General features: G+C 55.0%; 1 protein-coding gene across 3 annotated transcripts in view; it reads right to left on the reverse strand.

The window, feature by feature from the left end:
* Positions 1–14,777, reverse strand: part of LRSAM1 (leucine rich repeat and sterile alpha motif containing 1) — a 59,865-nt gene that overhangs the window by 5,788 nt on the left and 39,300 nt on the right. For 2 of the 3 annotated variants that reach the window (XM_011931345.1, XM_011931346.1), the window contains 8 exons: positions 14,442–14,541; positions 12,503–12,590; positions 10,456–10,530; positions 8,670–8,750; positions 7,034–7,129; positions 3,670–3,768; positions 3,008–3,139; positions 1,482–1,563 (listed from right to left, as the gene is read on the reverse strand). In XM_011931345.1, coding sequence (XP_011786735.1) covers positions 1,482–1,563; positions 3,008–3,139; positions 3,670–3,768; positions 7,034–7,129; positions 8,670–8,750; positions 10,456–10,530; positions 12,503–12,590; positions 14,442–14,541 — 753 coding nt within the window. The remainder of the gene's footprint in view (positions 1–1,481; positions 1,564–3,007; positions 3,140–3,669; positions 3,769–7,033; positions 7,130–8,669; positions 8,751–10,455; positions 10,531–12,502; positions 12,591–14,441; positions 14,542–14,777) is intronic. The other variant, XM_011931347.1, reaches the window with a different exon arrangement.

The raw sequence follows: 14,777 nt of genomic DNA on the forward strand, positions 1-14,777 counted from the left end.
AGCCAGGATGGTCTCGATCTCCTGACCTCGTGATCCGCCCGTCTCGGCCTCCCAAAGTGCTGGGATTACAGGCTTGAGCCACCGCGCCCGGCCTGGCCCCAGCCTCTATATTTGATATAAAGTATACCAATTTCTGGAAGTAATAAGAGAATTGTTAGGAAATTGAGGGCTTCCCTTGCCTTCTGGAACTCGGGATGGATCCTACCATGGCCCCTTCCCCAATGGGCACAAGCAGGAAGCCCTGAGCAGCCCAGGCATCCACTCTCTGCATGTGGCCGCAGATCCTCATGGCCGATCTGCTATAGAGAGGAAGAACCTGCTTGTTTGCTCCAGGGATGACTCAAAACAGTGAGAGGCAGCCGGTCCTGAGGACCACTAGGCTCAGAGGCACTGCACCCCGCTCAGGGTGAAGGGCACCTGTTTGTGACTCCTGCTCACGTGAGGCTTGTGCGCCAGGGGTGACCCCAACTCCTGATGGAAGTCTCTTCTGATCTCCAGTCTGAGAGCTGGAGGGGTCAGGAACATCCAGAAGGGGTCTATTCTGCACATAAGAAGTTTAATGACTTTTTAGGGGTTGAGTCAATGTCCCTGGAGTAAAAGTGGCTGCAAAACTGGTGCCTGAAGCTATCCTGGAACTGCAGTCAGCCCAGCCCCCTGGAGCCCCGGGCCTCCCCACTGAGGTCCAGTCCAGAACTCCACCTTTGCCTCAGCTCCTTTGCCTCTTCCTTGGCTCTGGCTAAAAATGCCCTGCCCAGAGCCTCGCCTAGCCCAGCAGCACAAGCCTGCCCTCTCCTTCACCCCTGCTCTGGCCCCTCACCTCTTCCCCAGGGAGGCAGTCAAGCCCAGTGGTTCCACCATTTGCCAGCAGTGGGACCTGACGGGGGACATGCTAACCTCTCTCCACTTCAGTTTCCTCATCTTGAAAACGAGGACCACAACAGTGCCTCCTCGCGGGGTTGATCCGGAGGTTCCGCAACGTGGTTCATGCACAGCAGTGAGCAGGTGCCGGGCCCCCGGGTCATGCTCAGCACATGGCAGACCCCAGACTCCACACCTGCCCGTTCTCCCCATGGCCCTCACAACCTGCCTTCACCCCTTCACAGCCTGTTGTGGACATCTCTCCACATCCACGGGCCCTGGGGACGGGCTATTTCTCCCTCTAGTCCAAAGCCCCTCAGTGTGTGGATCCCAGCATCTGTAGGGTGAACTGAGGGAAGGCTATGGGACAGGGAGCTGGGCGGGCCCCTCCACTGCTATGTGGAGGTCTCCTGTTCTCCCAATTTGGTGGCCAGTTTTTCCCACCTGTAAAACGGGCTCACTGATCCCTAAGCCTGCTCCTTGGGAGGGAACCTTACCGACCAGCAGGGGCTAGAACCAGCCCTCAGGACTCATCCTGAAATGTAAGCAAATGACTGTCCCCACCAGAGCCCACACATATGGCTGGGAGCCCTGTCCGGAAGAGGCCAGAGCTGTGCTGGTACCTGGCTGGATCCTGGCTGCATCCAGCAGTTCCTGGACTCTCCGGAGGATCTCATGCTGCAGGCCAGCTTCTGAGACGCCCACCTGTAACAGTTCAAGAAAGTGTAGACTGTGGCCTGGGCAGGAGCCTGCTAAATGGCATGAATTACCTGGCACAGGCCCAGGCCCACAGGACTGCTGGCACCTTCTGCTGGAAATGTGGAAGCCTTCTGGGGCCTGGTGGGGCCCAAGGTCAGGATGAAGCACTGCGGCACCACAGCTGTGAGGGCAACCTCCCCAGGCCTCAGCCCAATCAGTGTGGCAGGGTTTGGGGGAAACTGAAGCCCAAAGGGAAACCAGCACTAGCAACAGCTACAGTTTAGCAACCGCTTCCCGGTGCCAGGCTTCACCTGCACACCGCAGCCACTTCCCCAGCAGGTGGGGCAGGAGACAAGCCCGGGAGGCCAAGACACAAGGCAGCAGCAGCACGTGAGCCCCACAGTCCCTCAGCCTCCAGAGCCTGAGCGGCATAGCCTGTGACCCTCAGTGCCATCCAGTCCTTTCAGACCCTGGTGTCTACATCTGTCCAGGGAGGGGCAGGACAGTCTCACGGCAAAGAACACGAACTCTGGGGCCACACTGCTTTCTGCTGTGTGACTTTGGGCCAAGTTTTTTTTTTTCTGAGATGGAGTCTCGCTCAGTCACCCAGGCTGGAGTGCAGTGGTGTGATCTCGGCTCACTGCAAGCTCCGCCTCCCGAGTTCACGCCATTCTCCTACCTCAGCCTCTCAAGTAGCTGGGACTACAGGTGCCTGCCGCCATGCCTGGCTAATTTTTTGCATTTTTAGTAGAGACGGGGTTTCACCGTGTTAGCCAGGATGGTCTCGATCTCCTGACCTCGTGATCCACCCGCCTCAGCCTCCCAAAGTGCTGGGATTACAGGCGTGAGCCACTGTGCCCGGCCAGGCCAAGTTATTGCCTTACTGGGTCTCATCTGAAAGATGATGATAATGATATGTACCTCGCTAGGCTGTCGGAAGAATTCAGCGAGTTCGAATACAAAAAGTGCTTAAAATGGTGCCCAGCACGTGCAGGTGCTACAAAGTTAGTTGGCACAGTGATGCTCACTCTGTTTTGAAGAATAAGTGGATTAATGTACTGTAAAGAGCTCAGCTTGTGCCCAGAAAGGAACAGGGGCTCAGGCAGTGCTGTGGCCATGGCCACGACAGTCTGTGACACCATGGGGCAGGGCAGAGGCTGGATTGGACAATCCCCAAGGGCCTGTCTTGTCCCTCCAGTCTGAAGATCCAGTCTGAGCAGGTCAGCAGGACCCACCTCCCCAGGATTTCCCAGTGAGACAGTGTGTAGGGCACACACAGGCGTCTGGGGCAGAAGGGCAGGTGTTCTGGCCACCTGGAAGCAAGGTGGCCCTGGGCCATTAGGTAAGGACAGGCCTCACTGAGGACTACACAAGGAGCAGGTCAACCCCCGGCTGGTCAGGACAGCGGCCTTGCGCGCCCCTCCTCTCCCTGTGGACGGCTGCTGCTTACCTTGGCCAGGTCCCCGGGGCTCATTTGGCTCAGCAGGTCCAGTGAGAGGCGGTGGTGCGCAAAGATGGGCAGGTAGTGCTCAGCCGACAGCTCCTCTAGGAGGGCCACCAGCTGGCGCTCCATGCCCTCTTCCTGCAAGAAAGAAACGTGTACCATGAGCGGGCAGGAAGAAAAGAACCCCCTGTTTACAACAGAAAATGAAGGGTTTGAATATACATAACCTAATACATAGAATGTACTCGGGATTTTTCCTACAAAAACTCATGTGTAGGCACACAGAGAAAGATAGGCCCAGGGATTCACTGCCGCTCTGTCTGCAAACCTGAAAATAGTAAGTAACGTGAACATCCATCAAGGGTGGCTGTTTCAACCGCCTCTCTCCCTGCAGGTGCTGGGCAGACAGTAGCTCCTGACACAGGCTCTGCTCCACTGTGGGCAGGTCTCTGGCCCGCACAGCAGTGACCAGTGCCTTGTCACCCCCCTCACCAGAATGAACACTCCCTCGCTCTCACTTCTGTCTCCACTGGGGCTTGGCACAGGTTCTGGCATGCTAGAGTCACCAGGAAGGTAACAAGAGGCAGAGCATGGTGGAGGCACCACAGGCGCCTCTGGGAGGAGGTCCCCGGGGCTCCCTGGCCGGGGCAGGCACCAGCAGTCCTTACTTGCAGTTTCAAGGACAAGGGCTTCTGGTTCAAAAGCCGTTGATACTGAATCAGCCAGTAATTTTCCTGCCTCGTTTCACTTTTGGCTTCTAACTCCGTCTGCCAGGAATGAAGCAGGCAATGTTAGTTTCAAAATGGTAATAAAGCCTGTAATAACAATGATGGTTGCTGGGCATGGTGGCTCATGCCTGTACTCCCAGCGCTTTGGGAGGCTGAAGTGGGCGGATCACCTGAGGTAGGGAGTTCGACACCAACCTGACCAACACGGAGAAACCCCATCTCTACTAAAAATACAAAACTAGGCTGGGCGCAGTGGCTCATGCCTGTAATCCCAGCTCTTTGGGAGGCTGAGGCGGGAGAATGGCGTGAACCCAGGAGGCAGAGCTTGCAGTGAGCCAAGATTGCACCACCACTGCACTCCAGCCTGGGCGACAGAGTGAGACTCTGTCTCAAAAAAAAAAAAAAATTACAAAACTAGCAGGGCATGGTGGTGCATGCCTGTAATCTCAGCTACTCGGGAGACTGAGACAGGAGAATCTCTTGAGCCTGGGAGGTGGAGGTTGCAGTGAGCTGAGATCGCACCACTGCACTCTAGCCTGGGCAACAAGAGCGAAACTCTGCCTCAAAAAAACAAAAAAAAAACAAAAAAACAATGATAGTTATGAACTATGCTCCTCTGAGTGGGTGGAAAGCACTTGGTACTTTTTATTTCATTTCATTTCAGTTCATTTTATTTTTGAGATGGGCTCTTGCTCTGTCACCCAGGTTGAGTAGCTGGGACTACAGGTGTGTGCCACCACGCCTGGCTAATTATTGTATTTTTAGTAGAGATGGGGTTTTGCCAAGTTGGCCAGGCTGGTCTCAGACTCCTGACCTCAAGTGATCCGCCCACCTCAGCCTCCCAAAGTGTTGGGATTACAGGCGTGAGCCACTGTGACCAGCTGGCACTTAGTATTTTACAGAGAACTTTCCCACCCGCTTATTGTCTATAGTTTAAACTATAGAAATGAGAAAAGCAGGAAGCATCACTCTCTCCAATTTACTGCTGAGACGATCTCAGAGAAGGTAGCTGACCTGCCCGACGCCACACACCTGGTCAGGGCGAGCGCCTCAACCTGAGCTTCTGCCACCTGGTACCACACTCTGCCATTCCCTGTGGGAGGTACCCCCTCTGTCTGCCTGTGGGAGAGCAAGCATTACCCAGCCCGGGCTGCCTCCTGGGGGCCAGGCAAGGGGGATACAGGTGCGAAGGACACCTTCAGCTTCTAGAGTGGGCTTCACTGTCTGACAGAGCTGAAAAATGATCAATGTGCTATTGATCATGATTCTTTTTTTTTTTTGAGACAGAGTTTCACTCTTGTCGCCCATGCTGGAGTGCAATGGCACGATCTTGGCTCACCGCAACCTCCACCTCCCGGGCTCAAGTGATTCCCTCCCGCAGCCCCCCAAGTAGCTGGGATTACAGGCATGTGCCACCACACCTTGCTAATTTTGTATTTTTAGTAGAGATGGGGTTTCTCTATGTTGGCCAGGCTGGTCCTGAACTCCCACCTTAGGTGATCTGCCCACCTTGGCCTCCCAAAGTGCTGGGATTCCAAGTGTGCGCCACTGTGCCCGGCCTGAATATGATTCTTTTATTCCGCCATTTGATAACTCTTCGTTGAGTATTGTTCTAGGTGCTGGGAATACAGCAGTGAACAAACGATGCTGATAACGACCACAGTGACAACAGGCGTAGCTGACGTGTTCACAGTACCATGTGCCAGACCATGCTGTGCACCTAAAGATGCCATTCATTAATCCTCACAACTCTGTGAAGGAGATTCTACCCCCCAGGTGGGGGAACTGAGGTTCAGGGTGATGAGTAACCTGCCCAGGGTGGGGCCAGGAATCAGATCCAGGCCTGTCTTACTCCAGAGCCCATGCTCAGAACAACGGAGCTGCTCCGTGAGGGCTGGCGTGACTGGGGAATGGGATCAGCGCAGGCGTTTCCCAATCCCTGCTGGGCCTGACTGCCCTTTGGGGGCCCCCCTGGACCTGGCCACACCCACTGCTCCCTTCCATCTGGGCTGCAGCCCCTCTCTTCCAGCGCCCAGGAACCAGACAGGCTGTGTTCTGCTGGGGCGGTGCTTCCTCCTTTGGTGGTGACCCCAAGGCCTACAAGGGCAGGAGCACCAGCCACAGCTCCTGGCTGCTATGGCACAGCGCCGAGCCACCACCTGCAAAGTAACCTGACGCGTAGGAGATGGCAGTAGGGCACCGTGAGGAACAGGCAGCTTCCTCTGATGGGCACAGGCTTGTTCAGGCCTCCAGAAGAAGCTGGTCTCTTCTAAACCTGCACAGGGCCCGGCCTAGGACGCAGCTCAGAGGGCGTCTGGTGCATTCATGGCGATATAGGAACGACTCGTTCTTTTCCACCCCAGATGGTGGGCCTGGCCTCTGTCCTCATTGCTTGGGTTCCCACTGGGTCTAGAGGAGACACTCTCAAGGGGGCCTCTGCCACACTGAAAATGTGCCAGTGTCAAACCCATCAGGGGACAGGGGACGGCTGGGCCACTCCTACCAAAAACTTATCAAACAGCCTGCCCTGGACACAGCGAGTCCTGTCTGGAGTGAATGCTCATGGCTGTTCCTGAATACTCCACTACAAAGGCATTCGGAGAGCATCACCTAGAAAAGTTTAAAAACCAGAAGTAATCCACATACTCAACAACAGGGGCCAAGCACAGTCTTGAAAAAGGACATCCAGGAATAGTTTAATGACTTGAAAAGAAATGTGGAGAAACAGGCTGCTCGAAAAGGGTATGTACCATGTCACGTTTAAAAGGCACACACATGAATAGCTATAAAGATGCATCACAATGTTTGGAAAATATGCATGAAAACAGCAGGAGAGGCTGGGCGTGGTGGCTCATGCCTGTAAAACCAGCACTTTTGGAGACCAAGGCAGACAGATCATTTGAGCCTAGGAGTTGGAGACCAGCCTGGGCAACGCGGCGAAACCCCATCTCTACGAAAAATAAAAAAAATTAGCCAGGCATGGTGGCACATGCCTGTAGTCCCAGCTACTCGGGAGGCTGAGGTGGGAGGATCGCTTGAGCCCAGGAAGTCAAGGCTGCAGTGAGCTGAGATTGCACCACTGCACTCCAACCTGGGCGACAGAGGGAGACCCTGTCTCAAACAAACAAACAAACAAAAAATGGCAGGAGATAACGCTTGGAAATGCAATTATTTTCCTTTGTACTTTCCAGTTTTTCTTTGATGAACAACTCTTACTTGAATAACAGGTGTTTCTAAAAATGGCAAGTCTGTTAAAGGAAAGTAAACGCGTGTGTGATGCTGAGCACAGAAGCCAAACACATACCAGGATTTCCCGGAGCTCTTCCTCTCGCTGCTGCTTCTCTTTGAGCAGCTGCTGGAGCAGGGAGCTGAGGGCCCAGCGCTGCTCCGAGATCATCTCCTGCAAACAAGACCACGCCCCACACCACCGTGAGCTGGCGTCAGCGCAGGAGTCCCGCGGTGGCAGGATGGAGAAGGGCCTGGCCTCCTGCTCACCCGGTTCTCTGCCCAACGCCTCCAGGCTGAGCTGGGGGACAAAGCTAAGAGGCCCTTCTGCCCCCCTTCCCCTAAGCCTGCATCTCTCTTCCTTGTGGGGTTGTCAGGCATGGGATCCTGGTGACTGATGACAATGGGATGGTAAGAAACATCAAACAAAAGAAATGACAAGCCACCAGTGCCTGCCTTGGTCTCCCAGACAACAGAGCACAGGGGCAGAAGCAAATGGCAGGGAAGGGTGTGGGGCCCCACACAAATGGAGGTGCGTGCAAACCAGAGCCTGGGGTCCCTGCTCCACTCCCACACCTGCTCTTGGAAACCCCATGGGGGCCCCGACAGCCAGAGCCCTGCCGCACTCGTGGGCAGGGACTAGGGCACCCGCCAGGCACGATGGCTGCAGCTTCTCTGAGAGCAGCCCCAGTCCTCTCATCTCTGAAGATCATTTCAAGGCTCACAAAGGGCTTTCCCTTGTTAGCTCAGCCTTCTCCGATGGCCTGATGGCACAGCTTGGGCCTGGAGGACCGCTGTCATCTTACGGAGTAGGGGAAGAAGGCCTGGAGGGGCAGGGGCCTGCCTAAGGGCACACAGCACACCTGCGGTGCACCTGAGACCAGGGATCCAGACCCCAGACCCCCTCACTGCACTGAGGAGTCCATGGGACAGCTTGAGACTTTCCACTGAGAACAGACACAAGGACAGTGACAGACCAAAGGCTCTGCTCAAACTCTTGGCACGGGCACATGTCCTCACACACCACCCCATCCAGCCCTCCGTCTGCAGCTGGAGGGGCTGAGGTTCAGAGAGAGGTGAAAGGGCTGCCCCTCCTCCCCAACCTGCCAAGGTTGCACAGCAGGGTTGTGCCAGGCCACACCCGGCTCCCAGGCATCCAGTCCAGGAGTCCAGCTGCCAGTCCCTGCTGCCCTCTCATCTGTGTGGGCAGGACCCCGGGCTGGAGCCCCAGAGATGCTGCCTGCAGGGAATTACACAGATGCGGCTGGGCCCTCTCCTCCAGACATCCCAGGACACCCAAAAGCTCCAGCCCTGGAGGATGCCTGCCCAAGGGCCTAAAGCACGGCCTAGAGAGAGACAGGAGCTCGGCGGTGGCCCGCACCCACCTACAGAGAGACAGAGCTCGGCAGTGGCCCGCACCCAGCACAGGAAACGCAGTGATGGAGATGGAGCGGGGGAGCCTTGGCAATGAAACCCTCCTTCCTCTGACCCTCCTGCCTCGCAACGGGCTGACCACCTCTAACCCTGGCCTACGCTGGGCCTTCTGGGGCTGGGGGTGTCCTCTGGCGTCGCAGCCACAGAGGAGCTCTGCCCCCTGTCTGCTGGAGAAGCCCTTGACTCCCAGGGGCTGGCGAGCAGCTGCCAGGGGCTGGGAGGGAGCACCAGGTGGGGGTCTCACCACGTGAAGGAGGGCAGGGGCAGGGAGCCCTACATACCTGGAGTGTCTCTGTGTCCAGGGACTTCCTCTTTAACTCCAGCTGTGTCAGCTGCAATAACTCAGTTTCTATTAACTTAATCTAAACAGAAGACGAGACACGGTTTTTTTTTTTTACTCACATTAACCACAGTTCAGTTTTGTGCTGCTACTCTCTGGTGACCAAGTGGGGTCTAAGAAGCCTTTCTGGGGGGCTGGGGAGGCTCTGGAATGAGGGGCACCTGTAGGCCTGGGAACCTCATCAAGGGGCTTGAACAAGAATTTGTTCCTTCATGGCCTTGCGTTCGTGGGGTCATGAACGTGCTTGTCATGGCCAACGCTGTTTACCAAGAGCCCAGCACAGGATCTGTCCTAGAGTGGGCACGGGATAAAGGCTTGTGTAATGGAGAGGGGGCTTTCCTTGGGATTCAGGCCAGAGGAAAGCATAGACAGAACTATCACCCAGCCTCCTGCTGGTCAAGTTCTCTTGTCCCTCTCGTTGCTGTTGCAGGGGAGAGCAGAGGGTAAAGGAAGTGACTGAGTAACAATGGGAACACTAGCTGGTATGTCTTGAGCACTTGCTGTGTGTTAGGCCTGTGCTGCACACTTGATGTGTAATATTTCATCAATTCTCTGACTGTTAGGAGGTATTATTGCCTCTATTTTACAGACAAGAAAACAAAGGCTCAGAGAGGTTAAGTCACTTGCCCAAGGACACAGAGCAGGTAAGGGAGAGATCCCTTTCTCTGGGATGCCCCAGCTCAGGGTTTGAAGGGCAACAGCTGACCTGGTCAAAACCATCTGCAGTGAGAATGTGGGGGGCCCTTGCACACTCTCCAGGGTGTGTCTAGGAGATTTTAGCCCTGGGCGGCAGGCGAGGGGGAGGTCAGACGCCACAGCCAGTACTTCTCTATCCTGTGCCCATGACCCAGTGACCCTCATCCCTAAGTCCCTATGACACCACCAACCCCTGGTCAGAGGAATGAGCTTCATGTCCGGCAATGTGGAATTGAAATTAAAGAGGGAAATTAAAAAGGTAAATTGGTCCAAAAAAAAAGAAGAAGAAAGAAAAATAGAGAAAGAAAGAAAAAAACCATGCAGAAATGCAAACTTCAGTGTGCTGAACATGATGCAGGAGCGCTCCCATAGCCTGACGCCCACCTCAGCCCCAGCCCCAGCCCCACTCCACAGGCGGTGGCCACCAGGCCACGTAGGTGGGCTTGCCCAAGGACAGCCTGAAGGTCAGCAGCCGGCCTAAGGGGGATCTTGTCACGTGAGGGAGGGTCTAGGAGGAGGACTTCCTCCTCCGGGGCCAAGGTCACTTTTCAGCAGGTGTCAGGACCACCGTGGCTCACAGCCCCACCTGCCCTCTTCTGGGGAAAATACCACATGCTCCTGAGACACCTCTGTCGGTCTGGGCTGTAGGAACGCCGGGGCCTGCACTGGCTGCTTCTGCTAGTGGGGAAGTCCTGCCTGGACCACCGACAGCAGAGGCAGCCGGAGTAGTCAAAGCCACACATCAGCACCGCCCTCCCTGGCCCAGGCGTGATGGAGACCTGAACAGGCCACACTCACTGGCAAGACCCTCGCCAGACCCCAGAATAGGAGGCCTCCAGGCACCCTCCCAGCAGCCCCGACACAAGGCTGGGAGCAAAGGGAGGTTCTGAGGGCAAGGCCTCGACCTCTTGCTGGGCTAGCAAGCCAAGGAGCTGGGGTTTAAATCGCAACTGCTATGACCTGCCACCCTGGAGGGCTACTCTGCAAGTCTCTGAGAGGGCAGGTCCAGGGACCACGGCCCCAGCGCTCACCTGGCTCCTGATCTGCCGATGCATCAGGTCTTTCTTCACTTGGAGAGCCTCGAACGCAGCCTTCTGCATCGCACTCTGCAACACAGACCACCAGCCCTCAGCAGGGGCCGTGCCCACATCTTTCCCTGCAGCCCTATCTCTGTGAAAAGCAAAAGCTGTGTACAGAGCACCTTAATGGATGGGTTTTTGTCTGAGAGAGAGAGATTTCACCTCACTTGTGTCAACCTTAAGATGATATTAGGGGCTCATTTCGGGCTGGCCTCTACTTGATGCACTTCCAGCATCACACCCTGAATTTCCACCGCAGTGGACCGTGTGGGTGCTTTTACTGCCCCGTTTCACACATGGGGAAAGTGACACTGAGAAGCACGAATCAGCAGTGCTGGGACACACACCAAGGCTATCCAGCTCCCGAGCCCCACTTAACCACAAGGCAGATGCCTCCTCCGAGAAACGGAGAATTTTCCTGAGACAAGCTCCACAGACACTAAGTCAAACCATTTTACAACAGAGATTGAAATTAGGAAGAAAGGAGCAGGGTGGGATGACAAACATGCAGAGGACAGGCGAGAAAGGGGAGGGAAGAAGGGAGGCAGTGGAGAGACTCCCACGAGGCTGCAGGAAAGAGCTGAACAGGCCAGTGGCTCACGTCTGTAATCCCAGCACTTTGGGAGGCTGAGGCAGGAGGACTGCTTGAGCCCAGGAGTTTGAGACCAGCCTGGGCAACACAGGGAGACTCTGTCTCTACAAAAAATCAAAAAAATTCGCTGGGCATGGTGGCCCTATAGTCTCAGCTACTCAGGAGGCAAAGGTGGGAGGATTGTTTGAGCCCAGGAGTTTGAGGCTGCAGTGAACTGTGATCACATCACTTCACTCATCCTGGGCAACAGAGCAAGAACTTGTCTTTAAACAAAAGAAAAGAAAAAAAGGAAAATAAAAAGCTAAACAGGCCAGGTGTGGTGTCTCATGACTGTAAACCCAGCACTTTGGGAGGCCAAGACGGGTGGATCAGCTGAGGTCAGGAGTTTGAGACCAGCCTGGCCAATGTGGCAAAACCCTGTCTCTACTAAAAATACAAAAATTAGTTGGGTGTGGTGGTGGGTGCCTGTAATTCTAGCTATTTGGGAGGTTGAGGCAGGAGAATTGCTTGAACTTGGGAGACAGAGGTTGCAGTGAGCTGAGATCACACCACTGCACTCCAACCTGGGCAACAAGAGGGAAACTCCATCTCAAAAAAATAAAACAGGCCGGGTGCGGTGGCTCAAGCCTGTTATCCCAGCACTTTGGGAGGCCGAGACGGGCGGATCACGAGGTCAGGAGATCGAGACCATCCTGGCTAACATGGTGAAACCCCGTCTCTACTAAAAAATACAAAAAACTAGCCGGGCGAGGTGGCGGGTGCCTGTAGTCCCAGCTACCCAGGAGGCTGAGGCAGGAGAATGGTGTGAACCTGGGAGGCGGAGCTTGCAGTGAGCTGAGATTTGGCCACTGCACTCCAGCCTGGGTGACAGAGCGAGACTCCGTCTCAAAAAAAAAAAAAAAAAAAAACAAAAACAAAAAAAAACACACACTAAACAGAGTAATATGGACACTGAAGGGGAGGAGGTCTCAGGGGCCTTTCGTTTCATCCACTCAAGGGCCCTGCCAGGCACCTCCTGAGCAGACAGCAGCACAGCAGGTCTAGACATGAGAAGAGGTCAGAGGTCCCACAGCGTCCTCTGTGGCCTGACCTCCATGGTGTGGTCACCATCACCTCCTGTCACTTAAGTCCTTCCAATGGAGCCTTCTACACAGGATGGAGGTGGGAGCCTCCCAGGGAGCAGGTGGAGGTGCCTCTGTGGATTTTAATGACCAGAAGACCATCCCCCGGGGCCCCCCTCAGCCTCTCTCTACCCTTCACCCTGATCACTTGTACACTTCTATGGTCACAAACCTCTGGGGCCTCACACACTGTCTAGGAAGGGCTCTGTGTAGAGCTCGGCGCTCTGTCCTGGCTCCTGAACCTCCCTCCTGAGCCCCCACCCTCAGGCCCTGGGCGAGGACTCACCTCCTGCAGGATCTGGCTGATGGCTTTGTTCTGATCCATTTGCTGCCACGACAGAATCTGCTGGAATCGTTCATCCATTTCGGCCATGCTGCCAGAAAGACAACAGATTCATTCATTCTTGGAATGTTTCCTGAGCACCTACTATGTGCCAGGCCCCTTGGAGGAGATCAAGATAACCCATTTCTTCACTGGATCATACTCATGGAGTACCTGCTGGGAGCCGGGCCCTGGGTGGGGCACAGACATCGAGTCTGTCTAAATCCCATGCCCTGGAGGGAAGGGGATCGAGTCGGGAGCTGGGAGAGAGATGCTTCCAGGTCCTCTCACCCAACCCTCCACCAGAATCCCCTCCACAGCATCCCCCGAAATGGATGCCTGGCCTCTGCCCAGCCACCTCCATGGGTGGGGAGCTCCTGACTCCCAAGGGTGCTGCGCCACCGAAGTGTGACAAAACTGTCCTTCCTGGCATTTTCACCCTGGGCAGGAAGCAGGGAGCAGCCCTTGATTTGGGCACAAGAACCTGTAGCCTCAAGTATGTCTGTGCTTTGGTACCATCTTGTTTTTTTTTTTTTTTTTTTTGAGATGGAGTCTTACTCTGTCACCCAGGCTGGAGTGCAGTGCAATGGTATGATCTTGGCTCACTGCAGCCTCTACCTCCCAGGTTCAAGGAATTATCCTGCCTCAGCCTCCCAAGTAGCTGGGATTATAGGCGCCCACTGCCACGTTTGGCTATTTTTTTTGTATTTTTAGTAGAGACGGGGTTTTACCATGTTGGCCAGGCTGGTCTCAAACTCCCGACCTCAGTTGATCCACCCACCTCGGCCTCCCAAAGTGCTGGGATTACAGGTGTGAGCCACTGCGCCCAGCCACTATCTTGGTTTTGTTTATTTCATAATAGCAATTTTTTTTTTCCAGTGAGGTCCCTGCTTCACAACAATAGCAAGTATTTATTGGACCTTTATGCACTAGACATCATGCTCATTAACACTCATCGAATCCTCCACCAACTCTACGGGTAGGTACTATGATTTATCTGATAAGGAATTTGAAGCCCAGGGAAGGAAAGAGACTCCCCTGAGGCCTCACGGTTAGTAAGTAAAAGTGGGACCTGGATCCAGGTCTGTTTGACCCCTGCGCTTGCAACTCCTAAGCACAGTGTCATGTATCAGGAAACGGGCGAGAAATTCCCACATCTGCAGGGACCCAGAGGAGGCTGGCACAGTTCAGGTGCCCTGGAGGGTGGCAGCTCTGCCAGCCACCTGCATGGGAGGAGAAACAGGGCATCCAGGGCTGCTAGCCTGTCCCTGTCTGGGGATCCTGAGCACTGACTGAGTTTTTCCCGCTGGCTCTGCTGGGTGCCTGTGGAACCTCCAACAAACCCACGGTGCCACAGTGAGCACAGGGAGCTAGACCCCAGAGCGGCCATCAGCATGAAAGCAACCCCTTCGCTTACCCCTCCAGGGCATCCCACTCCCAACCGTGGGAGTCCTTGGACACTAACGAGTGTACCCCAGTCAAGAGCACCCCCCTCCCCTCTGCTGGGCTCAAATCCTGGCTCCACCGCCTGCTGGCTGTGCTTCCTTGGGTGTGTTATACAGTTTCTCAGAACCTGAGTTGCAATTGTAAAATGGGGTTAATAACAATACAGTCCATTCTAGAATCAATCAGCGAGTGCGGTTCATCGCTTAGCTGAGTGCCTGCCACACAGGGAGTGCACAAGAAATGGGCGTGACTGTTACTACTTTAACACAGCCCAATGCTGAATCATGGATCCAGCCAGAAAACTCAGGAAGAGCAGCCATCACTTGCTCCTAATGGCAGATAGGAGGCTGGGGTAGACCAGGGCGGGAGGTTTAGTGCCCAGCTCTCATCCCACAGTCTTGGGCCCTGAGCCAGCTCCCCCAACTCCCTCACCTGGGACTCCTCTTCCTTACCTTACCTGGAACAGGCCTGCTGGACCAAGTTCTGCCTCTGAGATTCATAGGCCATCTGGATGAGCCGGTTCTTACAGCTCTCAGTCAGCATCTGCTGCATGGCGGCTGCGGGAACATGAGGTGGGGACAGCTGAGTGGGGTGGCTGTTCCTGGGGCACTTGGGCAGGGATGCAGCAGGGATTTCCACAGGAACTGAGGAAGAGGCCTCCTTGAGGCCTCACCTGGTTACCTACCTGAGAGTCACCTTAAAAAAACCCTTTTTTCTTTTTTCTTTTTGAGATAGTCTCATTCTGTCACCCAGGCTGGAGTGCAGTGGCGCGATCTCGGCTCACTGCAAGCTC

The sequence above is a fragment of the Colobus angolensis genome, unplaced genomic scaffold (genome assembly GCF_000951035.1).
Source record: "Colobus angolensis palliatus isolate OR3802 unplaced genomic scaffold, Cang.pa_1.0 Scaffold9, whole genome shotgun sequence".
NCBI lineage: Eukaryota > Metazoa > Chordata > Mammalia > Primates > Cercopithecidae > Colobus > Colobus angolensis.